General features: G+C 64.7%; 1 protein-coding gene across 1 annotated transcript; it reads left to right on the top strand.

The window, feature by feature from the left end:
• Positions 1 to 756: 756 nt before the first annotated feature.
• Positions 757 to 23,878, top strand: LOC141478106 (rho guanine nucleotide exchange factor 11-like; the record flags this gene model as incomplete). The annotated part of the gene is given in 43 exon segments (XM_074167242.1): positions 757 to 792; positions 3,124 to 3,215; positions 3,670 to 3,768; positions 5,570 to 5,619; positions 5,728 to 5,785; positions 6,318 to 6,496; positions 6,633 to 6,704; positions 6,849 to 6,968; positions 7,214 to 7,268; positions 7,348 to 7,424; positions 7,866 to 8,003; positions 8,191 to 8,265; positions 8,538 to 8,639; positions 9,080 to 9,178; positions 10,368 to 10,410; positions 10,676 to 10,772; positions 10,875 to 10,997; positions 11,235 to 11,258; positions 11,640 to 11,784; positions 12,008 to 12,104; positions 12,626 to 12,655; positions 12,925 to 13,058; positions 13,137 to 13,348; positions 13,793 to 13,840; positions 14,347 to 14,534; positions 14,648 to 14,794; positions 15,720 to 15,799; positions 16,035 to 16,160; positions 16,265 to 16,382; positions 17,477 to 17,655; positions 17,757 to 17,832; positions 18,098 to 18,265; positions 18,407 to 18,494; positions 18,648 to 18,749; positions 19,020 to 19,102; positions 19,227 to 19,345; positions 19,347 to 19,437; positions 19,560 to 19,826; positions 22,004 to 22,096; positions 22,609 to 22,811; positions 22,935 to 23,130; positions 23,830 to 23,844; positions 23,847 to 23,878. Coding segments are annotated over 43 exon segments (4,576 nt in total), but the record flags the coding sequence as incomplete, so codon positions are not given.
• Between the last annotated feature and the right edge of the window lie 1,715 nt (positions 23,879 to 25,593).

Below are 25,593 nucleotides of genomic sequence, written 5' to 3'. Positions count from 1 at the left end.
CCGGCCACGTCCCCACTTCTCAGGTCCTGGTTTATCTCTCACTTTAGCGAGCGAGGGTCGTAATCAAGCAAATTAGAGGCTGTGGCTTAACGATTGCGAGGGTCGGATCTGGATGAAGATGGTCCAGGCAACCTTAAATGAGGTGTTTCCTAGTTAATATTCCTAATTAGTATTGGTCTCCTGGAGCGGGGAAGGAGCCGGGGAGCTGTTGCGCCTCGGGGACCGGGGCTGTGGGGTTTGCGCCGCTGTGGGCTCCGGCTTTGGGGTATTTTGGGGGGAGACCCTCTCGCTCGGCCCCACCACGAAGGGCTGAGAGTTTTGCCCAGCTTGGTGGTCCTGCAGTGAGACCCGGCTGGATGCTATTTTGGGCTTGGGGGGGGGGGGCGGGGGGGAATATTTGCCCATGGACTTCCCTCAGCCTGCCTCCAGGCACCCCCCTGCCCGAGGGACGATGCCGAGGGGCAATGCCGAGGGGTGACACCTCCCTGTCCCCATCATCCAGAGGAGGGTGAGAAGCTGGAAGGAGGATTTTCCCCATCAAGGGCGAATCCTGCCCCAAACCCAATGGGCGCTTCAAGACCGTGCCGGGCGCGGGGAGGTGTTTTTGGGGTCCCGCCGCCCTCCCCGAGGGGTGTAAGCACACTGGCACCGTGCCGTCTGTCCCACCTCTGCCTCTGGATGGGTCTGTCTCCTCTTTTCCCCCCTCTGGGTGTCCCTCGTGCCACCTCTCACCCCTGTCTCTGTCCTCCCCGGCAGCCGAGCGGGCAGCAAGAGGCAGCCTCACCTGCCCAGGTAAGCGGGGACAGGGATGGGGATGGGGACGGGGACGCTCCTGCTCTCACCCTCCATCCCGGCTTCATCCCAGCCTCTGGGTCTAAGGCAGGGACTGGTTGCTCTTCCCGCTGGGAGCACCTTCCATTTTCTCACTCTTCCTGTTGCTTTCCGATCCTTCCCTCCCTGGTCCGATGGGTGATTCGGTCGGGAGGAGGAGAGACAGGACAGCGGAGCCAGGATCCCATCCCTGGGATGCTGTGGGATCTCATCCCTGGTGTGCTTGGGGCTTCCGTCCCTGGGATGCTGTGGGATCTCATCCCTGGTGTGCTTGGGGCTTCCATCCCTGGTGTGCTTGGGGCTTCCATCCCTGGTGTGCTTGGGGCTTCCATCCCTGGGATGCCGTGGGGTTCCATCCCTGGGATGCTGTGGGATCTCATCCCTGGTGTGCTTGGGGCTTCCATCCCCGGGATGCCGTGGGGTTTCATCCCCGGGATGCCGTGGGGTTCCATCCCTGGGATGCTGTGGGATCTCATCCCTGGTGTGCTTGGGGCTTCCATCCCTGGGATGCTGTGGGATCTCATCCCTGGTGTGCTTGGGGCTTCCATCCCCGGGATGCCGTGGGGTTCCATCCCTGGGATGCTGTGGGATCTCATCCCTGGTGTGCTTGGGGCTTCCATCCCTGGGATGCCGTGGGGTTCCATCCCTGGGATGCCGTGGGATCTCATCCCTGGTGTGCTTGGGGCTTCCATCCCCGGGATGCCGTGGGGTTCCATCCCTGGGATGCTGTGGCATCTCATCCCTGGTGTGCTTGAGGCTTCCATCCCTGGGATGTTGTAGGGTTTCATCCCTGGGATTCTGTGGGGTTTCATCCCTGGGATACCATGGGATCCCACCCCTGGGATACCATGGGATCCCACCCCTGGGATGCTGTGGGATCTCATCCCTGGGATGCTGTGGGATCCTGGAGGGACGCAGGGAAGCTTCAGGGCCCTTGTTTTGTGGATGGAGCTGGATTAGGAGGCAGAGCCAGGCCCCCCAGGAGGGGTAAAGGCTGGGGCTGCTCTGGGATGCCTTTCCCTCCGGCCGCAGCTCGTGGGTCTCCTGCCCGCACCCCGAGCCTGCCGGCACCATCGTCTTCAAAGCAGCGTTCCAGGGATGGCAGCCACAGCCTTGACTTCTCCAGACCTCCCAGTAACTGGAGAGTAAACACTGGGGCTAAAAGGAGCCGTGCAGACTCTTTGCCTTCCATCACGGCAGCGAGGGGATGTGCTGTGCCCCTTCGAAAGCCCTAGCCCATGCGCCCATCCGGCATCCCCAGCCTGGCTGCGGGACTGGTGAGGGCAGGACTGTAAAATAGCTGTCCGTTTGTCCGTCTGTCTGTCTGTCTCTCACCCGTCCTTGGCTGCTTCGTGTCCCTCCTTCCATCAGCCCCATCGCAGCCTGGTAAAGATTTCCCGTCTGCGCTGCATGATGCATCCTTCCCCTCGCCTGCCCTCTCCCCTGCTCGCCCCAGGCAGCCCCCACCACTCCTCCCTGATGGCAAATGCCAGATCTCGGGGTCCTGGCCCCCAGAGGGGTCCCTTCTGGGGCTCTCCCTGGAGCCCTGTGGTGATGGAGGGAGAGGAGCCTTTTCCCAAGGTGGTTTGGGGATGGGCAGCTGGGGAGACGGGCAGCACTCAGCAATGAGGGCTGCTGTCACCTTCCAGCTCTGGGCAGTTGTTTGTCCTGAGCCTGAGAAGGAGCCGTGGCCGGAGGATGGCTCTGTCCCTTGTCCCATCGTGGCTGGAGGATGGCTCCGGTCCATCCGGTCCCAGCTGTGGCCAGAGGATGGCTTTGTCCTGCATCCTACCATGGCCAGAGGATGGCTTTGTCCCCAGTCCCACTGTGGCCAGAGGATGGCTTCATCACCCGTCCCAGCCATGGCCAGAGGATGGCTTTGTCCCTATCCCACCATGGCCAGAGGATGGCTTTGTCCCCAGTCCCACCGTGGCCAGAAGATGTCTCTGTCCCACCGTGGCTGGATGATGGCTTCATCCCTGGTCCCACCGTGGCTGGAGGATGGCTTTGTCCCCGGTTCCACTGTTGCTGGATGATGGCTTCATCCCTGGTCCCACCATGGCCAGAAGATGTCTCTGTCCCCGGTCCCACTGTGGCTGGATGATGGCTTCATCCCTGGTCCCACCATGGCCAAGGATGGCTTCGTCCCTGGTCCCACCATGGCTGGAGGATGGCTTTGTCCCTGGTCCCACCGTGGCTGGAGGATGGCTTTGTCCCTGGTCCCACCGTGGCTGGAGGATGGCTTTGTCTGGCCGTCCCCTCCCTGACCTCTCCTCCTTCTCCTCCCAGCAGGTTAAGCAGCCTGTCTTCCCTGGGTGACTCCTCATCGGAGCGCAGGTCTCCCGGCCACCACCGCCAGCCCTCCGACTCCTCCGAAACCACAGGTGGGTTTTCCTGCCCCCTCCTCCCCTTCTCTTGCCCTCCAGGACTGTCCCCACGGGGAGCTTGGTGGCACTTCGCCACCCGCATCTGTGCTCAGTCACTTGTGCCCTGGGGAGGGGAGTCCAGTGGGGCCAGGGATGATGGTCCAGTGGCCAGGAGCTCTTCCCACCCCCCCACCCCCCCCCAACCCCGTGCCCACCGGGGCACCCTATTTTCAGGAGAAGGGGGCCCAAACAGGGCCATCACGCGAGGGGTTCGTAGGGTGAGGATGAATTTGCCGTGTCCTCGGGGTCTGGCAGCAGCGTGGCTCAATCCAGGGGCGCTCTGGCTCTGGCTGGAGATGCAGCCTCTGAAACCGAGAGCGACTGTGGGGGGGTCCCCACAAGCCGAGCCCACCCCCCCCACCCCCCCCCAGGCTTGGAGTCTCAGTGCTTCTCCCTCCTCTTCCATCCCCAGGTCTGGTCCAGCGCTGCGTCATCATCCAGAAGGACCAGCATGGCTTCGGCTTCACCGTCAGCGGGGACCGCGTCGTCCTGGTGCAGTCGGTGCGGCCAGGTGAGAGGGGCTTCGATGCTGGGGGGGTGGGAACGGAGTGGGGGGGGGACAGGAGATGCCTTGGGGCTCCCCTCACCCCCTCAAAGCCACATCCCGTGTGAGAAAACATGGGAGAAAGGGGTTTTCCTTCCTGTCGGCTTGGAGTCTTGCTACGGCATCGGCCGGGGTGGGCAGGACACCATTGCTGGGGGGGGGAGAAGGAGGCCCCGGAGATGCTGGGAGGGCTGGAGCCCCTCTGCTGGGAGGGGGGGCTGAGAGAGTTGGGGGGGTTCAGCCTGGAGAAGAGAAGGCTCCGGGGAGACCTTGGAGCCCCTTCCAGTCCCTAAAGGGGCTCCGGGAAAGCTGGGGGGGACACACTCTTGATGAGGGAGGGGAGCGATGGGACGAGGGGAATGGTTTTAAGCTGAAAAAGGAGAGATTTAGGTTAGATATTGGGCAGAAGTTCTTTATTTTGAGGGTGGTGAGAGCCTGGCCCAGGTTGCCCAGAGAAGCTGTGGCTGCCCCATCCCTGGAGGGGTTCAAGGCCAGGTTGGAGGGGGCTTGGAGCAACCTGGGCTGGTGGGAGATGTCCCTGCCCAGGGCAGGGGGGGGGACTGGGTGGACTTTAAGATCCCTTCCAACAGAAAATATTCTATGATTTTTAGGGGGAATGTTTTTGGGGAAGCTCCCCCCCCAAACTGCCATGCTCCCCCCTTTCCCTGCACAACCCCGGGAGCTGTTGGGGGTGGGTGGGTGGGTGTCAGGGGTTGGGGGGGGGGTGGGGGGGGGGGGGGGAATTCCCTTTTTTCGCCCTGGGTAAACACCGATCCAGCGGCTCCCCCCTTCCCTTGGCGCTCGTGCTGCGGGAGACGCCGCCGGCTCTGCTCTGTAATGACTTTGCGGGGTGGCAGGGCTTGGAGCAGCAATTTAAATAGACAATGAGCTGCTTATTTTACAGCGGATGTTCCCACCTCCCCCCCCCTTCCCCCCCCCTTCCCCCCCCCCCCCCACCCCGCCCTCCCCAGCCCGAAAAGCCAGGAAAAATGAGAATATAGAAAAGGGCAAACGCTGCGAGTTTCAAGGGCGGGTTTGCGCTGGGGTCCCCTTCTCCTGCAACCGGAGCCGTGTGGGGACCCCCCATCGCCCCCCTCACCCCGGGGGGGGACAGGTCCGAGGTCCCCCGGGGTACAGGACAGCCCGGAGTCCTGTCTCCCCTTTCCCCTCTCCCTTCCTTTGCCAATAACGAGACCGTTAAAGCCGAAAGAATCCCAACAATCCCATGTACTTTCCACTCCGGGAGCTCGCTGCCGTGTCCCAGGCCCTTGGCTCGGAGCTGATCCTCATGGAAACATTTTCCTCTCGGTTTTGGCTTTAGGAAGAGGGAATATTTCATGTATTCCAGCCTGGGCGGCTTGGTTTAGGAGCAGGCAGGGGGAGAGGTGCTGCTCTTCCCGGGCCCCGCTCCTGCCTTTGGATCCAAGGTGGCTTCTCCCGGTGTTGTCGGAGCCAAGCCGGATGGGGGGAGAACAGGTCGGGGCTCCCTCATCCGTCCCGATTTAGTTGGAAAAGGCTGGGATTTGGCTGGGAAGCAGAGAAGGGCTTGTTTGGAAAAGCTGTGGGCTGGGTGTTGTGTGTAAAGCACCCAAGGCTTGGTTGCCAGCCGGGGGGGGATACGTCCCTGCTGGTCCCCGTGTCCCCCACCCTGGCAGTAGGAATGGCACAGGACAATCTGGGGCTGGGGGGGGGGACGGACTGGTTCTGTCTGCTGTCCCCCCCCCCCCGCCAGCGCTCCTGACGCCTGTCTCTCCTCCCTGTGTTGCAGGGGGGGCAGCGATGAGAGCCGGGGTGCAGGAGGGGGACCGGATAGTCAAGGTGAGCACCCCTGGCCATCGCCCCCAGTTCCTATCCCACGTGGGGCCGCACATCCCGCTCCCCCCACATCATCCTGTCTGACCCCCCCCCCCCTTTTTCTTCTCCCAGGTGAACGGCACGATGGTGACCAACAGCTCTCACCTGGAGGTGGTGAAGTTAATCAAGTGTGAGTATGGCCAGGGAGCTGTGGTGGCTCGTTGTCACCCCCCCGGGGTGACCAGTAGCCCCGGTCCCCACTGGCCGGCTGCTCTCCCCGGCCACCCCGCTCCATCGTGCCCAGGACATTAGGGACATCGGTGGCACCTTCTTCCACCCACAGGGTGACGATCTGCCCCGTAGCAGGGCCCTAAAAAGACAAATGAGCGTTTCCAGCCTCGGCCACGAGCCTTGTAGCCCCCGGGGCGGGGGGGGGGGGTGTCACCTCCTTCCTCCCCAGCCCTGGGAGACCCCGGGATTCCCCTCCCCCCCCCCACCGAGGGTGGGTTAATTCTGGGGAAAAGATGGGAAAATCTGTCTCCGTCCTTCCAGTGGGTGTTTCCAGGCTGGGCCAGGGTGGCACTGGCGATGGCAGAGGTGGCCTCGCCACTTATGGGGAGGTGTCCACCCCCCCCCCGATGCCCGACGGATGTTTTAGGGTAAAAAAGTGAATAATAGAAGCCTTTTCTCACCCTCCTTTTCCCCCTCCTGAATTTTTCCAGCCGGTGCCTACGTCGCTCTGACCCTCCTGGGCTCTCCCCCGGCTTCGGTGGGACCCTCCGGTTCTCAACAAGACGTGAGCACAGCGGGGGGGTCCCGCGTCGCTCCCGCCTGCCCCCCACCGCCCCCCCCTCCGCCGCTCCCCCCGCCGCAGCGCATCACTGACCCCAAACCCCTGCAGGTACCCAACCTTGCCATGCCGCCCCCCCATCCTGTCCCCCTGCTGTGTGTGTCCCCCCCTGGGGCAGGGGGGGGACACGACAGGAGGAAGGCAAAGCTCGGAGCCCTTTTTTCCCTTTATCCATCCCAAATTGCAGGACCCTGAAGTCCAGAAACACGCGACACAGATTCTCCGGAACATGCTGCGGCAGGAGGAGGCCGAGTTACAGGTACGGGGAGGGGGGGACGGGATCACATCTTCACCCCATCGTCCCACCGACCCGCTCTCAGCCCCAGTTTCCTCCTTGGGGGGTGGGACTGGGGCTTACGGGGATGGAACTGGTGGGATCGTCCCCTCTTTTCTCCCCGCTCAGCGCTTCTACGAGGCGTACAGCCGAAACCCCGCCACCGCCGTGGAGGAGCAGATCGAGGGAGCGCGCCGGAGGGTCAGCCAGCTGCAGCTCAAAATCCTCCAGGAGACTGGTGGCTCCATGGTAGGTGGAATTACTGGGGTTCCTGACCCCCCCTCCCCAATTTGGGGTGTCCTGCCATCCTCTCGGCTCCTTCCAAGCCTGGCCGGAGCCTGGGGAGACCCGAGCCACAGCAGTGGAGACATCCCCAGTTTCCAAAACCTGCTGTGGTGGGAGCTGCCCCATCCCTGGCCCTGTTCCCAGTGTCCCCACGTGCCGGGGAATGTCCCCACCCGCCGGGGTCCAACGCACCCCCCCTCGCCTTGCAGGATTCGGGACGGTTGTGGAGCGACTCCAGTTTGGCCGGTCTCAGGGTGGTGGAAGGTGAGTTGTGCTGGTGGCTCGGTCCATCCCCGTGTCCCCATGTCCCGGACACGCGGGTCAGTGTCTCCTCCGCTCCCAGGACGCCTCTCCCTGGACTCGCAGGACGGGGACAGCGGGTTGGAGTCGGGGACGGAGCGGTTCCCCTCCGTGAGCGAGGTGAGAAGCGGGGTCACTGCGGCCGCGGGGAGCCCACCCCAATTTCTTCTGGGCCCTGAGATCCAGATGGATGGGTCTGTGCCTTCTTCAGGGGTCGAGGACCCGTCATTCCAATTGTGATTATTTATTTGCCCCCCCGAAGAAGCTGAATTAATTCGGTCTTGGCTCTGAATTTCACGGCCTTGCGATTCTTGGCCTGGCGTGACTGCCCCAAAACGAGGGGTACCCCAAAGTCTTAAAGTGCACCCTAATCTTAAAGTGTTTCTGGTGGCCCCGGAGGGGTTTTGTGGTTTCCAAGTTCCTTGGGCCCGTCTCCCTTCATGGTCCCTGACCCGGGAACTGCTCTCGAGGCAGCTCCGAGTGCCTCTGCCGGCTGGTGGCCATCCCCCGGTGGTGGCCGTCCCCCGTGTCCCCTGACCCCCGCGCTGCTGTCCCCAACAGGTCTCCCTCAACCGCAACTCTGTCCTCTCCGACCACGGCCTGGACAGCCCCCGGACCTCCCCGGTCATCACCGCCCGCCTCTTCCAGCACCATCGCCGGCAGGGCTCCGACACCCCCTTCCCCCCCGCGGCCGAGCAGGTGGGCTGGGGACGGGATGCGGGGGTCCCACTGCCCGACCAAGGGCGACTGATGGGTGCTGGACCCCATCAGACGTGGTCTGAGGCTCCTTTGGGAGCTGGGGAGGTGGGATGCTGCAGGGGGGGACACAAAGGTGTCCCCCAAAGTCCGGTGCCTGGCTCCCGACTCTGTCCCATCTCCCTGGCAGGGGTTGGACCGGACGGGGCGACCCCTCATCATCGGGCCGGAGGAGGATTGTGACCCAGGATATTTCAATAACGAGGTAAGGGGGTTCTTGGGGTTCGTCCCCTCTCCTCAGGGGACAGGGCTGAGTCGCTTTATGCACCCCCACATGCCCTGGTGGCATTTAGAAACACTCCTGGGGGACATCCGGGACCGGACTGGTCCCAGGGGGGGGCGAGTGCTGGGCGAGGAAGGGGATGTGGGAGCCGAAGATTTACCCCGGTGCTGAGCTGTGGGACGGGTCCCACGCGGAGAAATTAATTCCTTTCCTTCCAAACTGGTTCTTTCTCCTCCGGTCCCTCCTCTGCGCAGTGCGACTCCCTCTTCCAGGACCTGGGCAAGCTGAAATCCCGGCCGGCGCATCTGGGGGTCTTCCTGCGCTACATCTTCTCCCAGGCGGATCCCAGCCCCCTGGTAAGGGACCCGCCGGCGTCACCGACAGGGGGACGGGGCGGGGGGATGCAGCCAGGGTGGTATATTTGGAAGCATCCCCTCCACCGGCCGAGCGCAGGGAGTGATTTACTGGTACCAGGAACCGGTACTGGTGGTGCTGGTTTGCTGAGCCCCGTGGGCAGAGCCCTTCTGGAGGCTGCCTGCGGCGTAGGCAGCTGCCTGCACCGGCTGCCTGCTGCCGGCAGCGCTTCCCATAGCTTCTGGGAGGGAAACGCAGCACAGGGTTACGCTTCCTCCCCTCCCTGGGGTGCTGCCCTCCCCAAACCCCGGTGATCGTTTCCTCTTTCATGGCCCTACGGGCGCCGCCTCACCGAGCCCTTCATCTCCCGGCTTCTAAACCTTTCTCCTCCTCTTCCTCCTCCGCCACCGCCGCCCACCTCCTCTCTCCTCTCTCTCTGCAGCTCTTCTACCTGTGCACAGAGGTTTGCCAGCAGGTGACCCCCAAGGATTCCCGGGTCCTGGGGAAGGACATCTGGAACATCTTCTTGGACCGGAACGCGGTAAGGGCAGGGCTCGGCTGTGGCAAGTTGCCCACGAGCCAGCAAGGAACCCATGTGGCCAAGAGGGCCAGTGGTAGTAGCCTGGGGTGTGTTTAAAAGAGGTGGAGGGAGGTCATCCTCCCCCTGTGCTCTGCCCTGGTGGGGCCACATCTGGAGCACTGGGACCAGTTCCGGGCCCCCCAGTTCCAGAAGAAGGACAGGGAACTGCTGGAGAGAGTCCAGCGGAGGCTGTGAGGATGATGAGGGGCTGGAGCATCTCTGTGCTGAGGAAAGGCTGAGGGACCTGGGGCCGTTCGGCTGGAGAAGAGCAGACTGAGAGGGGATCCCATCGATGCTGAGCAAGAGCTAAAGGGTGGGGGGGCAAGAGGATGGGGCCAGGTTCTTCTCAGTGGTGCCCGGGGACAGGACGAGGGGCAACGGGGACAAACTGGGACACGGGAAGTGACTGTGAGGGTGGCAGAGCCCTGGAAGGGGCTGCGCAGAGAGGGTGTGGGGTCTCTTTCTCTGGTGGGATTCCAAACCCGCCTGGATTTGATCCTGTGGGACCTGCTCTGGGTGACCCTGCTTGGGCAGGGGGTGGGACAAGGTGATCTCCAGAGGTCCCTTCCCAGCCCTGGCCAGTCTGGGATGGTGTGAATCCTTGTCCCTGCAGGGGATGGAAATCCAGCCCTGGGTGTCTTGTCTCTGGCCTGGGGAGGGTTTTGTAACGGTGTTTTTGCCGCTGACGCTGCTTTGTTGCTGCTGGTTCCTCCGCCTCGGTGCAAGCCGTTGCACAAGGGGTGCACCCTCGTGTTGCACAACCGCAGCTGCCCCGGGGCCTGGGAGCTCGGCGGAGGCAGGAGAGGAGGGTCCCGGCAGCGGGGATGGGGCTCCAGGTCGTCCCCTTAGTGTTCCTGGCGCCCGGTGTCCCCTGGGAGGGAGCAGGGACCCTCACACTGCTCCGGAGGGGGCTGTGTTGGGTGCTGGGACCAGTGCTGGGCTCTTGGGGGGTGACACCCCCATCTCTCGCCTCTCGGGGTGCAGAAATTGCCACGGGGTGATGGTGGGGGCTCGGGGCACCCTCTCCATGCTGGCCCGAGGGTGGCTTTGCCATGTCCCCAGCTCCTCCCAGCCCTGCTCACAGAGTGGGGAGGGTGAGCCCCCCCCAGGCTGAGCCCCTCTTCTCCTTCTGCTTCCCCCCCCCGCCCAGCCTCTCCGGGTGAAGGTATCCGAGCAGCTCCTGGCTGAGATCGGTGAGTCAGGGGCTCCCAGATCCTGCGCGGTCCCTTGGAATGTGCCGAGCTTTGGGATTGGGGGTCCCAAGCTCTTCCCCAGCTCGGTCCCAGTGGCCCCGGGGGGTCTCGTTATGGGCTGATGTCTCAGCCTGGGTGTGCAAACTGGGAGCCGGGCTATCCCAGCCTGAAAACCAAGGCCCTGGGATTGCCAAAAGGTCCCTTGAGCCCTTCCTTGGGTGCTGAGCGTGGCTGGTGACACCGATTGTCCTTTCTCCGTCCCCAGAGACTCGCCTGCGGAACGGGGACGATGTCCGAGCTGCCCTTTTTGAAGCTCAGGAGATGGTGATGCCCGAGATACAGGAGCAGATCCAGGACTACAGGTAGCGTGGCTCCCCCGGTGTCCCCCCCCCCCCCCAGAGCTCCATGGGTTTGTCTCGGTGGTCGGTGGCCGTCCTCGTGTCCCTGACCCCTGTCCTCTGCAGAACAAAGCGCACCATGGGCCTGGGGAGCCTCTACGGGGAGAACGACCTCCTGGACCTGGACGGAGACCCCCAGAAGGAGCGGCAAGTGGCCGAGAAGCAGCTAGCCCAGCTGGGCGACATCCTGTGAGTGCCGGGCTACCCTGGGCTTGGGGGAGCACCTCCCCGCCTGGATTTGGGGCGAGGGTGTGGGGAAGGGGATGGGAGACGGGTTTACCTTTGCTCCATCATCCTTCTTCATCCCCACCTTTGCCCGTGGAGTTGGGAAGGGGAGTTTGGAGCAGGCGCTGGGGGCGGTGAGGGACACAGACAGGGGCTGAGTAGAGAAGCCTGTTCCAAACAAGCTCTTTTATCCCTCCCCAGGTCAAAATACGAAGAGGACAGGAGGTGAGTGGCCCCGGGGGAGCACGTCCAGATGCCACTGCCTTCCAGTTGTTGGCTGAGAGGAGTCGCAGGAGCATCCCCTTCCCACGCTGGCCCCCGGCACCCTCTTCCCGTGCCAAGAGCGTCCCCCTGGGCTTTCGGGGTGGCCCTGGGGAAGGGGGAACACACACCCCGGGGTCCTGGTGTGCTGGGTCCAGCCCCCCCCCGCCTCCCCAGCTCGCCCTCTTGAACTGTTTCTTGCCTTTCCTCCCTTCTCACTTGCTCCGCATCCCGACCCGGGCATCCTCTGTCCCCCCCAGAGTCCCGGGGGATGTCCCAGCCTCCCCACTTTGCTTCCCCTGTCCTGGTGTCGGATCTCCAGCCTCGCGCTCTCCTCTTTTCCAGCTCCCCCATGGCCTTTGCCCTCAGCACCTATATGAACCACACAGGCATCCGCAGCCGGGAGCCCCGGGTGGCCGGCACCAGTGAGAAGGCACAGGCCCTCCCGGACAGGGACAAGTGGCTGCCCTTCTTCCCCAAGACCAAGAAGGTGGGTGGCCCATTGACCCCCAGGGCCAGGCTCTGGCTTCTGGATCCCTTAAGGTGACCCAGAAAGGGGTTCTCCATCTCCCCACCCGGTGCCTTGGAGAGCTGCTTAGTGCCAGATCCCAGCCCCTGTCGCTTCCCCGAGGGCTTGTGCCAGCGCAGGGAAGGTTGGGGACACCCTTGGGGACCCACGTGGCGACGTGTGCTCCTCTCGGGTGTCCCAACAGAGCAGCAGCACGAAGAAGGACAAGGACGCCATGGAAGACAAGAAGCGCAACCCCATCCTCAAATACATCGGGAAGCCCAAAATCTCCTCCCAGAGCAGTGAGTAGCGGGACTTTCTGGGGTGCTGCACCCACCAACCCCTCCCCCTGCTGCCTGGAGGCCACCTGCAGCCATCTGGGGTGGCCTTTGTCACCCGTGGGGTTCCCGTTCACCCAACGAACCATCAGCCACCCTCTGCTTTCCTCCAGCCGCTCCTTGGAAACCCCTTGTCTTCACTCTCCGTGCCCCCCCCCCCCCCCCCCCCGTGGCTCCGAGGGCAGCGGGGAGGGGGCAGAGCTGAGCTCTCCCCCCAGATTTATCAGGTGTACCCCCATCCTGCAGGCTTGCGGGCCGCCCTTGGTGTCTCACAGCTCCTGGGGGTGGCTGAGATGGGGCAGAGCGAGTGCGTACACATGCGTGTACACGCGTGTACACGCGTGTGTTCCTCTCCCTCCCCTTCTGCTTTGAGTTCTCCCGGCGTTGGTTCACCCTCTCCCTCTTTCCCTCCTTCGCTGCTGAGACGCGGGATTGATTTGACATCTCATTTTTGTTTGTTTGTTGTTTTTTTTTTTTCCTTTCAGCATTTCATGTCCCTTTGTCCCCCGTTGAAGGTAAAAGGCCTCTTCTTTTGTTTACCATTCACCTCATGCGCTTCCTTTTATTTTGCCCCCCTTCCCCTAAGCTTACCCCTGAGCGTTGGGGTGGGCTGGGATGGACGCTGTGGGGTCCGGGAGATGGACTTGGGGGGCTCTGCCGGTCAGACGCTCGAGGCCACAGCGTCACAGAGCGGGGTGGCAGCTCCAGCATCTCCTCCCCAACCCTTCCCGGTTGGTCTTACTGGGATTTTTTTTTTTTTTTTCCCCCCTCGCTTTCGCCCCAGCAGTCAAACCCGGCAACGTGAGGAACATCATCCAGCACTTTGAGAACAACCAGCATTATGAGAGCCAGGAACCCGGCACCCAACGTCTCTCCACCGGCAGCTTCCCGGAGGACCTGCTGGAGTCGGACAGGTTGGGCAGGGGGGATACCCTGGGGGGGCCAATTTGTGCTTTTCGGGGGGTCCCGCTGTGGTTTTTTTTTTTTTGTGGGTTCAACCTGTTCTGGGCTTTGTCTTCCCGCTCCAGCTCCCGCGCCGAGGTCAAGCTGGGCCGTTCGGAGAGTCTGAAAGGCCGGGAAGAGATGAAAAAATCCCGGAAAGCAGAAAACGTGCCTCGGTCCCGCAGCGACGTGGACATGGATGCGGCAGCCGAGGCCACCAGGCTTCACCAGTCGGCGTCGTCTTCCGCTTCCAGCCTCTCCACGAGGTGGGAGATGCCGGGAGAGCCCCTGGGTTGGGGGGGACCTGGGTTGCCCTGGGCACGTTTGGGTTCAAAAGGAAACCGGGATGGCCAGGGGTTTGAAAGCTGGATCCCTTGGGATGAGATGCCGGCTCTTGGGAAAGCTTTTGCCAAATCTGTGGGTCAAGGCCAAGCCCAGCCACGCAGAGTGGGGTGGTCCTGGCCCCACAGCGCCCCACAGCGCCCCACAGATCCTTCTGGGCCCACGTTTGCCCAGGAGAAAACAGAGAAAATTGGGTTTTAATCCCCCTTTGTGCCACAAAACCTTCTCGCAGCCGGTAGCGCCGGACTCACATCTGGGGGGGGGTTGCAGAAACGCCGGCTGGGTGCTGCCCCACGGGGTGCAGCGGTGGGAGGAGGTGGGGGGCCAGGATGTCAGGCAGTGGGGGTGACTGTCCCATCCCTCCCCAGGTCGCTGGAAAATCCCACCCCCCCGTACACGCCGAAGATGGGACGCAGGTGAGTGGCCCAGCCTCCTTCTCCGCCGTCTCTTCCGCGCCGCCCCGGGGGTCCCGGGGGCCAGTTTTCCTTCAGAGCAGGAGGTGTAGGGCTGTGCCCCCAACTTTGGGGATCGGGGCGGGGGGGGGGGCTCCATCTATGCCTTCCTATAGCTTTCCCCTCTCCGTAAGCCATCCTTGAGAGAGCAGAGGGGGGAGGCCATGGCCAGGGCTGCCCCGGGAGGGGGTCCCCCGTTAGTTCTCCATCCTCCTGGGGTAAGGGGGCACCTCTGTTCCCTTGTGTCTCCCGCAGGAGCTTAAAGGACCCATATAGATGTCTGCTGGGGGACCTGCTAGGCTTTTTAGCTCGAGAGTCAGAGGCTTGTACTTCTTTTGCTGAAGGCCCCGGGTTCAAGCCGAAATAGGGCCCCAGGTAGATATTGGCTGCACCGGGAGCGCTGGGGGGTGGGCCGGCTGGATGCGGGTGGCCGCAGAGGACTCCCACCGCCGCCTTTTCCCCCTCCCCAGGAGCATCGAGTCGCCCAACCTGGGCTTCGGCGTGGATCCCTTCCTGCCTCATCTCCTGGAGGACGAGCAGGGCCAACTCTCCGACCTGGAGCCCGAGCTGGACTCCCAAAACTGGCAGCACACGGTGAGCAGGGAGCTGGTGGCCAACCTGCCGCAGAAGGAGATCGACCGGCAAGAGGTGATCAACGGTAAGGAGCATGGGACGCCCCCGGGGAACACGAGGGACCCCCCCCAGCAATGTACCCCCAGCTCTGTGGGGCTCCCCTGGGCCACTTCTCCACCCCCCGTGCCTTTCGTGCAGAGCTCTTTGCCACCGAAGGGTCTCACCTCCGCATCCTCCGAGTCCTCGACCTCCTCTTTTACCAGCGGATGAAGAAGGAGAGCCTGCTGTCCCGGGAAGAGCTGGGGCTCCTCTTCCCCAACCTCCCTGACCTGATAGAAATCCACAGTAAGCCTCATCCCGCTCGGATCCTGCTTTCCCTTGGGAATACTCCCTGCAGTGGGAGCAGAGAGTGGCCCAGGTGGCCCAAGGCTACCTCTGTGCCACCTCTGTTCCACCTCTGTGGCCAGCCACCATTCACAGAATGGTTGGGGCTGGAAGGGACCTCTAAAGACCACCTTGTCCCACCCCCTGCCCAAGCAGGGTCACCCAGAGCAGGTCCCACAGGATCAAATCCAGGCGGGTTTGGAGGAATCTCTCCGGAGAAGAAGACCCCACACACTCTCTGGGCAGCCTCTTCCAGGGCTCTGCCACCCTCACAGTCATTTCCCATGTCCCAGTTTGTGCCTGTTGTCCCTCGTCCTGTCCCCGGGCACCACTGAGAAGAACCTGGCCCCATCCTCTTGCCCCCCCCCCCTTTAGCTCTTGCTCAGCATCGATGGGATCCCCTCTCAGTCTGCTCTTCTCCAGCTGAACGGCCCCAGGTCCCTCAGCCTTTCCTCACCAGGGAGATGTTCTCGTCCCCTCATCATCTTCACAGCCCTTTGCTGGACACTCTCCAGCGGTTCCTTGTCCTTCTTGAACTGGGGAGTCCAGAACTGGACCCAGTTTGGACCAGCCCTGCTGGGGGCTTCATACCCTCTCCCTCCTCCTTTCCCTCTCCTGGGGGGGATCCAGAGCCTGGTTTCTCCAGGCTCTGTCTGGGACGCCTGGTCTGTCCCCAGCCCTTGGCAAAACACACTTTTGGGACAAGCTTTCATTGTCACATTCCGTGACGCACTGCTGGAAGCCCCTCTGGCTCTTGTCCCCTCCTGCCCGCACCCGGGGAGCCGGCGGGGACCCTCTGGGACGGGCAGCTCCTCTCAGGGACGAGCGGTGGGTGACCCCGGCGTCCCCTTGACGCCTCCTCTCCGTCTCTCGCATCCTCGCTCAGATTCTCTCTCCGAATCCATGAAGAAGCTCCGGGAAGAAGGACCAATCATCAAAGAAATTGGGGATCTCATGCTGTCTCGGGTAAGGGAGAGGGGGGGGGACAGGGGTGGTGGAACCCCCGGGGGCACCTTCTTGGCCTCCAGCGTGGAGGGTTGACATCTTTAAGGGGAGGTGGAGGTGACCCCCACTCTCACGCTCTCCTCTGGCTGTGACTAGGCAGAGGAGCTCAGGGAGACTCAGGGCCAAGCCTGGGGGGGTCTCTGAGCCCAGTTCTCCCCTTTTTCCTCCCCCCCCCCCCCCCCACCTTCCCCCCCAGTTCGACGGTCAGGCCAAAGAGGAGATCCAGCAGGTCGCCGCTGACTTCTGCTCCTACCAGTCCATCGCCCTCGAGCTGATCAAAACCAAGCAGCGCAAGGAGAGCCGGTTCCAGCTCTTCATGCAGGTTTGTCCTTCTCCCCGGGCTGTTCCTCGCCCCGGAGTTCCCCTGGTTTCCCCCAAATCCCACTTTTGGGGGGGGGCTCTCACCCCCTTTCCCTCCGCCTCCAGGAAGCAGAGAGCAATCCCCAGTGCCGGCGCCTGCAGCTCAAGGACTTGATCATCTCCGAAATGCAGCGTCTGACCAAGTACCCGCTGCTGCTGGAGAACATCATCAAACACACCGAGGGTACGGGCCGGGGGGGGGACAACCTTGGGGGGCTCATCCCCAGGGTGGCCTGGCTGCCTCTTCCCACCTCCGGCATGTCCTTTGGCTGGTAGGACCAGGACACGGTGACTTTCTACCCTGGGGCTCTGTTGCCACCCAGAGGGCAATCCCAGGGTGGTGGGGGAAAGAGATAGGCCGGGGGGGGGGGATCTCCTGGGGGTGGGGTGACGTGCTGGAGGGACGGGATAGCATCCAGAGGGACCTGGACAGGCTGGAGAAGTGGGATGGTGTGACCCTCATGGGGTCCAAGCAGGCCAAGGGCAGGGTCCTGACCCTGGGTGGGGGCAGCCCCCGGTCCCAGCCCAGGCTGGGGATGGAGGGATGGGGAGCAGCCCCAAGGAGAAGGGCTTGGGGGCACTGAGGGGGGGCGAAAGGTGGCCATGGGCCGGTACAGCCCCCCTGGCTGCATCCCCAGGGCGAGGGGGGGGGATTCTGCCCCTCTGCTCCGCTCTGGGGAGACACCCCCCCAAGTGCTGCCTCCAGCTCTGGGGCCACCAACAGCAGAAGGCCATGGAGCTGTTGGAGCGGGGCCAGAGGAGGCCCCGGAGATGCTGGGAGGGCTGGAGCCCCTCTGCTGGGAGGGGGGGCTGAGAGAGTTGGGGGGGTTCAGCCTGGAGAAGAGAAGGCTCCGGGGAGACGTTGGAGCCCCTTCCAGTCCCTAAAGGGGCTCCAGGAAAGCTGGGGGGGGGGACACTCTTGATGAGGGAGGGGAGCGATGGGACGAAGGGGAAGGGTTTTAAGCTGAAAAAGGAGAGATTTAGGTTAGATATTGGGCAGAAGTTCTTTATTTTGAGGGTGGTGAGAGCCTGGCCCAGGTTGCCCAGAGAAGCTGTGGCTGCCCCATCCCTGGGGGGGTTCAAGGCCAAGGTTGGAGGGGGCTTGGAGCAACCTGGGCTGGTGGGAGGTGTCCCTGCCCATGGCAGGGGCAGGGTGGGGGGACACCAGGTGGTCTTTAAGGTCCCTTCCCACCCCAAAGCAGTCTGTGATTCCATGGAGACCTCTGGGCTGTGGTGTTTGGTGCCCGCTGACCCGCTGTCTCCTCTCTGCCATCCCAGCGGGCACCTCGGAGCAGGAGAAGTTGTGCCGAGCCCGGGATCAGTGCCGGGACATCCTGAAGCACGTCAACGAGGCGGTGAAACGAGCCGAGAACCGGCACAGGCTGGAGGGCTACCAGAAACGCCTGGATGCCACCTCCCTGGAGAGGACCAGCAACCCCCTGGCTGCCGAGTTCAAGGTAGTCCCGGCTCGGGGGCAGCGCTGGGGGGGCGGGGGGGGTGGGTGTGGGTGTCTCTGCGGCCCCCACCCACCTTCAGCGCTGCCCCGGGGGTCCCGCAGAGCCTGGACCTCACCTCCCGGCGCATGATCCACGAAGGACCCCTCACCTGGCGCATCGGCAAGGACAAGACTGTGGGTACGGACCTTCCCCTGGACTGGGAGCACTGGGAGACCCTTCCCCTCCCTCCTCGGTGTCCCCCAGGACGTGGACATCCTACCCCCAGCCCCAGCGGTGTCACAGGGACCCCCTAACCCCCCCCCCCCCCCTTTTGCTGCATCCGTGGGGCCATCATCCTTTCTGGCTTCAAGGATGGAGCTGCCACTTGGCTTGTGAGGGTGTCCCAGGCTCTCTGTCCCCTCTGTGTCCCCCATGTGTGTGTCCCCCCCCCGCCCCCTCCCAGACCTGCACGTCCTGCTCCTGGAGGACCTGCTGGTGCTGCTGCAGAAGCAGGACGAGAAACTGGTGCTCAAGTGCCACAGCAAGACGGCGCTGGGCTCCTCGGACACCAAACAGACCTTCAGCCCCGTCCTCAAGCTCAACTCCGTGCTCATCCGCTCGGTGGCCACAGGTAGGGGACAAAAGCCAGGGAGAAGCCACCAGGGTTGGGACACACACACACACACACACATCTTCTCCTCCTGCCGTGCCGAAGCCCTTCACCACGCTCTGGATCTTCCTCATCGCTCTCTTCCTCGTGTCCCGTCCCCAGATAAACGAGCCCTCTTCATCATCTGCACCTCGGAGCTGGGACCCCAGATCTACGAGTTGGTGGCACTGACGTCCTCCGAGAAGAACACGTAAGGCCGGGTGGGTGGGAGGGGTGCGGGCAAGTGTTCCCTGCCCCCCCCCGCCCCCCCCCCCCCGGGGTGGGGGCTTCTCTGTTTGGGCAGAGACACCCCCCCCACCACCACCTCACCCGAGGAGCTGACGAGGGGCTCTGGGCCGGGCAGGTGGATGGAGCTGCTGGAAGAGGCGGTGCAAAGTGCCACCAGGAATGTCACCTTCCCCCCTAAGCGCCGGACGCCGGAGCCCACCCGTGCGGCACCCCCCGGGTGAGCACCCCAGTCCTTACTGGGAGCCCAGCCCTTACTGGGAGCCCAGCCCACTCCCCTGCTGGTGGGCACCGGGGGACGAGGCCAGCAGCTTGCTGGCTCTCTCCGGAGGGTGGCTGGGATGGGGACAAGGGTCCTCCCTTGGTCACTGGGGACCTGGGGGGGCTTCCAGGCCTCCTGGCACCTCGGGGGGGGGGCCTTCAGCGGGGGGTCTGCCCCCGAGCTCCTGGCTCCTGCCCGTCACCTGATGTCCCTTCCCTGTCCCCACAGCCTGGTGTTGCCAGACCCTGACGTGTCCCCCATCCTGTCCCGAGGTGCCAGCTCCGGAGCAGAGACAGAGGATTGCTCCTCAGGTGAGCCCCCCCCCCTGCCCCCCCTCCCTTCCCCGGACCCCCCCCCACCCCCCCCATTCCCCCCAAACCCCTTTTTGGGGGTCAGGACGTGGGTCTGAGCTCTCCCCCCTTCTTCTCCCCACAGCAGATGACAATCCCACCGCGCTCCTGGGCGGGGAGAAGCCCCCGGCGCTGCTGGAGGAGCCGGTGAGCAGCGAGGTAGAGGAAGGGGAGGAAGAGCCACCCACGGGGGGGGGCGAGACCCCCCCCCCCCGAGCGCCCGGGCCCCCCCACGCGTCTGCCGCTGCCGGGACCCCTGGGGACGGAAGGACTGGCCGAGGCGGCGCTGGAAGATGGTGAGTTCCATGGGGTGGCACGATGTTGGGGGGGGCCGAAGCCCCCAAGTCACCTCCTCTTCCTCACCCCCAAATCACCTCCTCTTCCTCGCCTCCCCCCCCGCCCCAACGCTTCATCCCAGTGGAAAACCTGCGGCTCCTGATCCTGCGGAGGGTCCTGCCGTGGAGGGACGCGGAGCCCGAGGACGACCTGACCCCCACGCCGTCGGTCACCGGGGGGGGCAGGGGCCAGCCCTGGGACTCGGTGCTCTCCAGCCAGGATTCGGCCCCCCAGGAGGTGCCGGGGGACCCCCCCGCCGTCACCGGGGACACGAAGCCACCGTCGGGGCGGGGGGACGCGGAGGGACCCGGTCCTGAGGAACCGAGCGGCTACAAAGTGGTCCGGAAAGGTAGGGGGGTGACAGCGAGTGTCCTCGTGGCCGGGGGGGGGACACACACACACACGCACACACAGGCGCTGGGGACCCCCCTCCTCTCCCTCACCTGCCCCTCGCTGGGAATGGGGGTGTCGCTCCCCGCTTGGGCTCTGGGGGGTGCTGGTGGTGGTGGGGTCCTGGTGGTGGGATGCTGGTGGTGGGGTGCTGGTGGGTGCTGGTGGTGGGATGCTGGTGTTGGGGTGCTGGTGGGTGCTGGTGGTGGGATACTGGTGTTGGGGTGCTGATGGGTGCTGGTGGTGGGATACTGGTGTTGGGGTGCTGATGGGTGCTGGTGGTGGGATGCTGGTGGTGGGGTGCTGATGGATGCTGATGTTGGGGTGCTGGTGGGTGCTGGTGGGTGCTCGTGGGTGCTGATGGTGAGATGCTGATGGATGCTGATGTTGAGGTTCTGGTGGGTGCTGGTGGTGGCATGCTGGTGGTGGGGTGCTGATGGGTGCTGGTGTTGGGGTGCTGGTGGGTGCTGGTGGTGGGATACTGGTGTTGGGGTGCTGATGGATGCTGGTGGTGAGATGCTGGTGGATGCTGATGTTGGGGTGCTGGTGGGTGCTGGTGGATGCTGGTGGTGGGATGCTGGTGGTGGGGTGCTGGTGGATGCTGATGTTGGGGTGCTGGTGGATGCTGATGTTGGGGTGCTGGTGTTGGGGTGCTGATGGGTGCTGATGGTGGGATGCTGGTGGTGGGGTGCTGATGGATGCTGATGTTGGGGTGCTGAGGGATGCTGGTGGGTGCTCGTGGTGGGTGCTGATGGTGAGATGCTGATGGATGCTGATGTTGAGGTGCTGGTGGGTGCTGGTGGTGGGGTGCTGGTGGTGGGGTGCTGAAGGATGCTGGTGGTGGGATGCTGGTGGTGGGGTGCTGGTGGATGCTGGTGGGTGCTGATGGTGAGATGCTGGTGGATGCTGATGTTGGGGTGCTGATGGATGCTGGTGGGTGCTGGTGGTGGGATGCTGATGTTGGGGTGCTGATGGATGCTGGTGGGTGCTGGTGGTGCGATACTGGTGTTGGGATGCTGGTGGTGAGATGCTGGTGGATGCCGGTGTTGGGGTGCTGGTGTATGCCGGTGTTGGGGTGCTGGTGGGATGCTGATGTTGAGGTGCTGGTGGGTGCTGGTGGTGGCATGCTGGTGTTGGGGTGCTGATGGATGTTGGTGGTGGGATGCTGATGGGTGCTGGTGGTGGGGTGCTGATGGATGCTGATGTTGGGGTGCTGAGGGATGCTGGTGGGTGCTCGTGGTGGGTGCTGATGGTGAGATGCTGATGGATGCTGATGTTGGGGTGCTGGTGGGTGCTGGTGGTGGGATACTGGTGTTGAGATGCTGATGGATGCCGGTGTTGGGGTGCTGGTGGATGCTGATGTTGGGGTGCTGGTGGGTGCTGGTGGATGCTGATGTTGAGGTGCTGGTGAGTGCTGGTGGGTGCTGGTGGTGGGATACTGGTGTTGGGGTGCTGATGGATGCTGGTGGGTGCTGGTGGTGGGTGCTGGTGGTGGGATGCTGATGTTGGGGTGCTGGTGGGTGCTGATGGGTGCTGGTGCTGGGATACTGGTGTTGGGATGCTGGTGGTGAGATGCTGGTGGATGCCGGTGTTGGGGTGCTGGTGGGTGCTGGTGGGATGCTGATGTTGAGGTGCTGGTGAGTGCTGGTGGGTGCTGGTGGTGGGATGCTGGTGTTGGGGTGCTGATGGATGCTGGTGTTGGGGTGCTGATGGGTGCTGGTGTTGGGGTGCTGATGGTGGGGTGCTGATGGGTGCTGGTGGGTGCTCGTGGTGGGTGCTGATGGTGAGATGCTGATGGATGCTGGTATTGGGGTGCTGGTGGGTGCTGGTGGTGGGGTGCTAGTGGGTGCTGATAGATGCTGGTATTGGGGTGCTGATGGTGAGATGCTGGTGTTGGGTTGCTGATGTTCGGGTGCTGATGGATGCCAGTGGGTGCTGATGGATGCTGGTGTTGGGGTGCTGGTGTTGGGGTGCTGGTGTTGGGGTGCTGATGGTGGGTGCTGGTGGGTGCTGGTGGCGGTGCCGGTGTTGGGGTGCTGTTGGGTGCCGGTGGTGGGTGCCGGTGTCGGGGCCTGCTCACCCCTTCCCTCCCCCCCCCCCCCCCCCACGCCCCCCCTCTCTTTTTGGGGTGCGCAGCCCAGGCGGAGGGTGCTCAGGAGGCCACGCCCTCGCCAGGCAGCAGCCAATCAGAAACTGAGCTGCAGGAAGGAGGCGGAGCTAATGTAGATGGTAAAGAGACACACACACACACACCCCCCCCCGTCCCCTCCCTGGGGGTCCCCATGTCCCCGGGGGGGGGGGGCAGGTTCCCATCTCCCCTCGTGTCCCTTGAGGGGAACCGTGTCCTCGAAGGGGACACGTGTCCCTGGCGGGGAGAGGGGGGGGGACACACGATGTCACTTGGGAGGGGGAGGGGGGTACCTGTCTTTGGGAGGGGGGGGTAACCTGTCCTTGGCGGGGGGGGACGGGGATGACACCGTGTCCCTGAGGACTGTCCCCCCCGCGGCCAGGGACACACAGCGCCACCGACGCGGTGACCCAAATTGAGCTGGAAATGGGTTTGTGGGCCACAAAGGGGCACAACCCCCCCCCCCCTCCCCCCTGCGTGGGGGGGGGGATGAACCTCAGACAGCAAAACCCCCCGCCCCCCCCCTGCCCCCCCGGGGGGGGGGGGGGGGGGCCACCAAGAGCCACCCGAGCGGGTCCCCTGCCCCACTTAACGCTGCTCGTCCCCTCTCCAGGCAACTACTTCTACGTCAGCATGCCCAGGGGACCCCCCCAGCCCCCCCCGGATCCCCCTCCGCCACCCCCCAGCCCCCCGCAGAAGCCCCCCCCCGTCCTAACCCCTCCGAGGGCTCCCCGGGACCCCCCCGCCCCCCTCCGCGACGTCGACCTCATCTTTCGCACCATCGAGCAGCTGACGCTGAAGCTCAACAGGCTGAAAGTGAGTGTCCCCCCCCCCAAACTGGGCAAACTGGGGGAACTGGGCGGGAGGGGGGGGGGGAACACATGCCCCCCCCCTTCCTCCCTCCAACCTGGCCCCCTTTCTCTCCCGGGCAACCTCCAGGCTGTGGAAATAGCCCACCGGGACCTGCTGCGCTCCCTGGGGCGCAGCCCCTCGGCCGATGACGTCACCCCCCTGGGGGGCTCAGCCCCCCCGGAGACGGACGGGGGGTCCCAGCCCCCCCCCAGCCCCGACGGTGACAGTCCCTTGTCCCGCGCCCTCCGGAGCCTGCAGGGGGGCCCTCTCACCAACGCCCCAGGTAAGAGACCCCCCCCCCACCCGCCACCGTCACCTCGCCCCCACCTCTCTCCTCACCCCCCCCCACCCCCTTGCCCCCCCCCAATCCCTTGCCCCCCCTTTCTCTCACCCCCCCAACCCCTCGCTCCCCCATATCCCCTGCCCCCCCATCCCCTTGCCCCCTGCATCCCTGTACCCCCCGTCCCTTCACGACCCCCCCACATCCCCTTGCCCCATCCCTTTGCCCCCTGTGCCTTCACCCCCCCATCCTCTTACCCCCCCCGCATCCCCTTGCCCCCCCGTTCCTTCACACCCCCCCCATCCCCTTGCCCCCCGTCCCCTTGCCCCCTTGTGCCTTCAGACCCCCCTGTCCCTTTGCCCCCACATCCCTTCACCCCCCCATCCCCTTGCCCCCCCCCTTCACACACACACCCCCATCCCTTTGCCCCCCCATCCCCTTGCCCCCCCCTTCACACACACCCCCACATCCCCTCGCCCCCCACATCCCCTTGCCCCACATCCCCGTGCCCCCCTGTCCTTTTTCCCTCCTGTCCCTTCACGCCCCCCCGTCCCCTCGCCCTCCCCGCATCCCCTTGCCCCCCCGCCCCTTCACACCCCCCCATCCCGTGCCCTCCGTCCCTTCGCCCCCCCCACATCCTCTCACCCCCCCACCCCCTTGCCCCCCCCGTCCCCCTCACCCCCTTCTCCCCATCTTTTCCAGGCTCCAGAGCCCCCCTCGCGAGGACCCCGCTCGCGACGCCGGCCTTTAGCCGCGGTGGGGAGGGGGGGGGGCTCCCCCCCCCCTGCAGAATTGCTCCCAAGCCGGTGGGGGGTGCTGCCCACAGCGCCCCCCCCACCCTGTGCCCCCCATCCCCACGCCAGCAGCCCCCCCCCCCCAGAACTACAGGGGGCTCGGGCTGGAAGGTAGGGAGCACGATCTGTGGGGCCGGCAGCCGGGTGTCTCCCCCCCCCTTCCCCCCTTACCCCCCCCCAAATCTCCTCGCATGGCAGCCCCGGCTCGGCCCCCCCCAACCCGTGTCCCCCCCCCTCTCCCCGTGTCCCCCCCCCCGTCCCGGCCGCGAGAGCTGGATCTAGTCTGTATAAATGCACTTTGTTCTGTTCCTCTCCGTGCTGCGGCCCCCCCCCCGCCTATAAATATGTACGTACGTGCCCCCCCCCCTCCTGTAAATACCCACCACCGGCCCCCCCCCCAGCCGGAGACGGGGTGGGGGGGCAGCGGGGACACACCACACACCCCCCCCACCAGCACCGAGCTGGCCTCCCCACCTCCCGCCGGTGACAATCGGGGACCCGGGGGGGGGGCGCGTGTGTGTGTGTGTCCCCCCCTGCAAGGTGTGGGGGTGAGGCCGGCGCGCCGGGGGGGTGGGGGGGGGGAGTGGGGGGGGCCGATATATATATTATATATAATAGAGCCAAGACTGAGCGGTTGCTGTTCCCCGCTGTAGAATTTGTTTTATTTTCTGCCTTTTTGGAGAATTTGGGGGTTTTTTTAGAGTAAAGGCAAAGAGCGAGGTCACCCTGGGGGGGGGGGGGTGTCTGTGGGCCCCCCCCCCCCTGCCCGGGGACCGCGTTACGGGCCCGGTTCCTGCTCTTCCTCCCGGGCTCCGGGCGGCGGGTCCTGGGGGGGCAGCAGCTCCCGGAGCCGCCCCAGCCCCGGGCTGGTGGGGGGGATGCGGTTCTTCTGCGGGGGGGGGAGAAAGGGGGGCGTCAGGCTGGGACGGCGGCGGTGCCAGCCCCACGGCGGTGCCAGTCCTGCCCTGTGCCCCACGGCAATGCCAGCCCCACGGCGGTGCCAGCCCCCACAGTGGTGCCAGTCCTGCCGTGTGCCCCACAGCAATGCTAGCCCCACGGCGGTGCCAGCCCCACAGTGGTGCCAGTCCTGCCATGTGCCCCACAGTGATGCCAGCCCCATGGCAATGCCAATCCTGCCGTGTGCCCCACGGCAATGCCAGCCCCACGGCAGTGCCAGCCCCACAGCGGTGCCAGTCCTGCCGTGTGCCCCATGGCAATGCCAGCCCCACGGCGGGTGCCAGCCCCACAGTGGTGCCAGCCCTGCCCTGTGCCCCACGGTGATGCCAGCCCTACAGTGATGCCAGCCCCACAGCAGTGCCAGCCCTGCCCTGTGCCCCACGGTGATGCCAGCCCTACAGTGATGCCAGCCCCACAGCAGTGCCAGTCCTGCTGTGTGCCCCATGGCAATGCCAGCCCCATGGCAATGCCAATCCTGCCGTGTGCCCCACGGCAATGCCAGCCCCACGGCGGTGCCAGCCCCACAGCAGTGCCAGTCCTGCCATGAGCCCCACAGTGATGCCAGCCCCATGGCAATGCCAATCCTGCCATGTGCCCCACGGCAATGCCAGCCCCACGGCGGTGCCAGTCCTGCCCTGTGCCCCACGGCAATGCCAGCCCCACGGCGGTGCCAGCCCCACAGCGGTGCCAGTCCTGCCGTGTGCCCCATGGCAAT

The sequence above is a fragment of the Numenius arquata genome, unplaced genomic scaffold (assembly GCF_964106895.1).
Source record: "Numenius arquata unplaced genomic scaffold, bNumArq3.hap1.1 HAP1_SCAFFOLD_1126, whole genome shotgun sequence".
Lineage (NCBI taxonomy): Eukaryota > Metazoa > Chordata > Aves > Charadriiformes > Scolopacidae > Numenius > Numenius arquata.
This window is presented reverse-complemented; position numbering and strand designations above follow the sequence as displayed.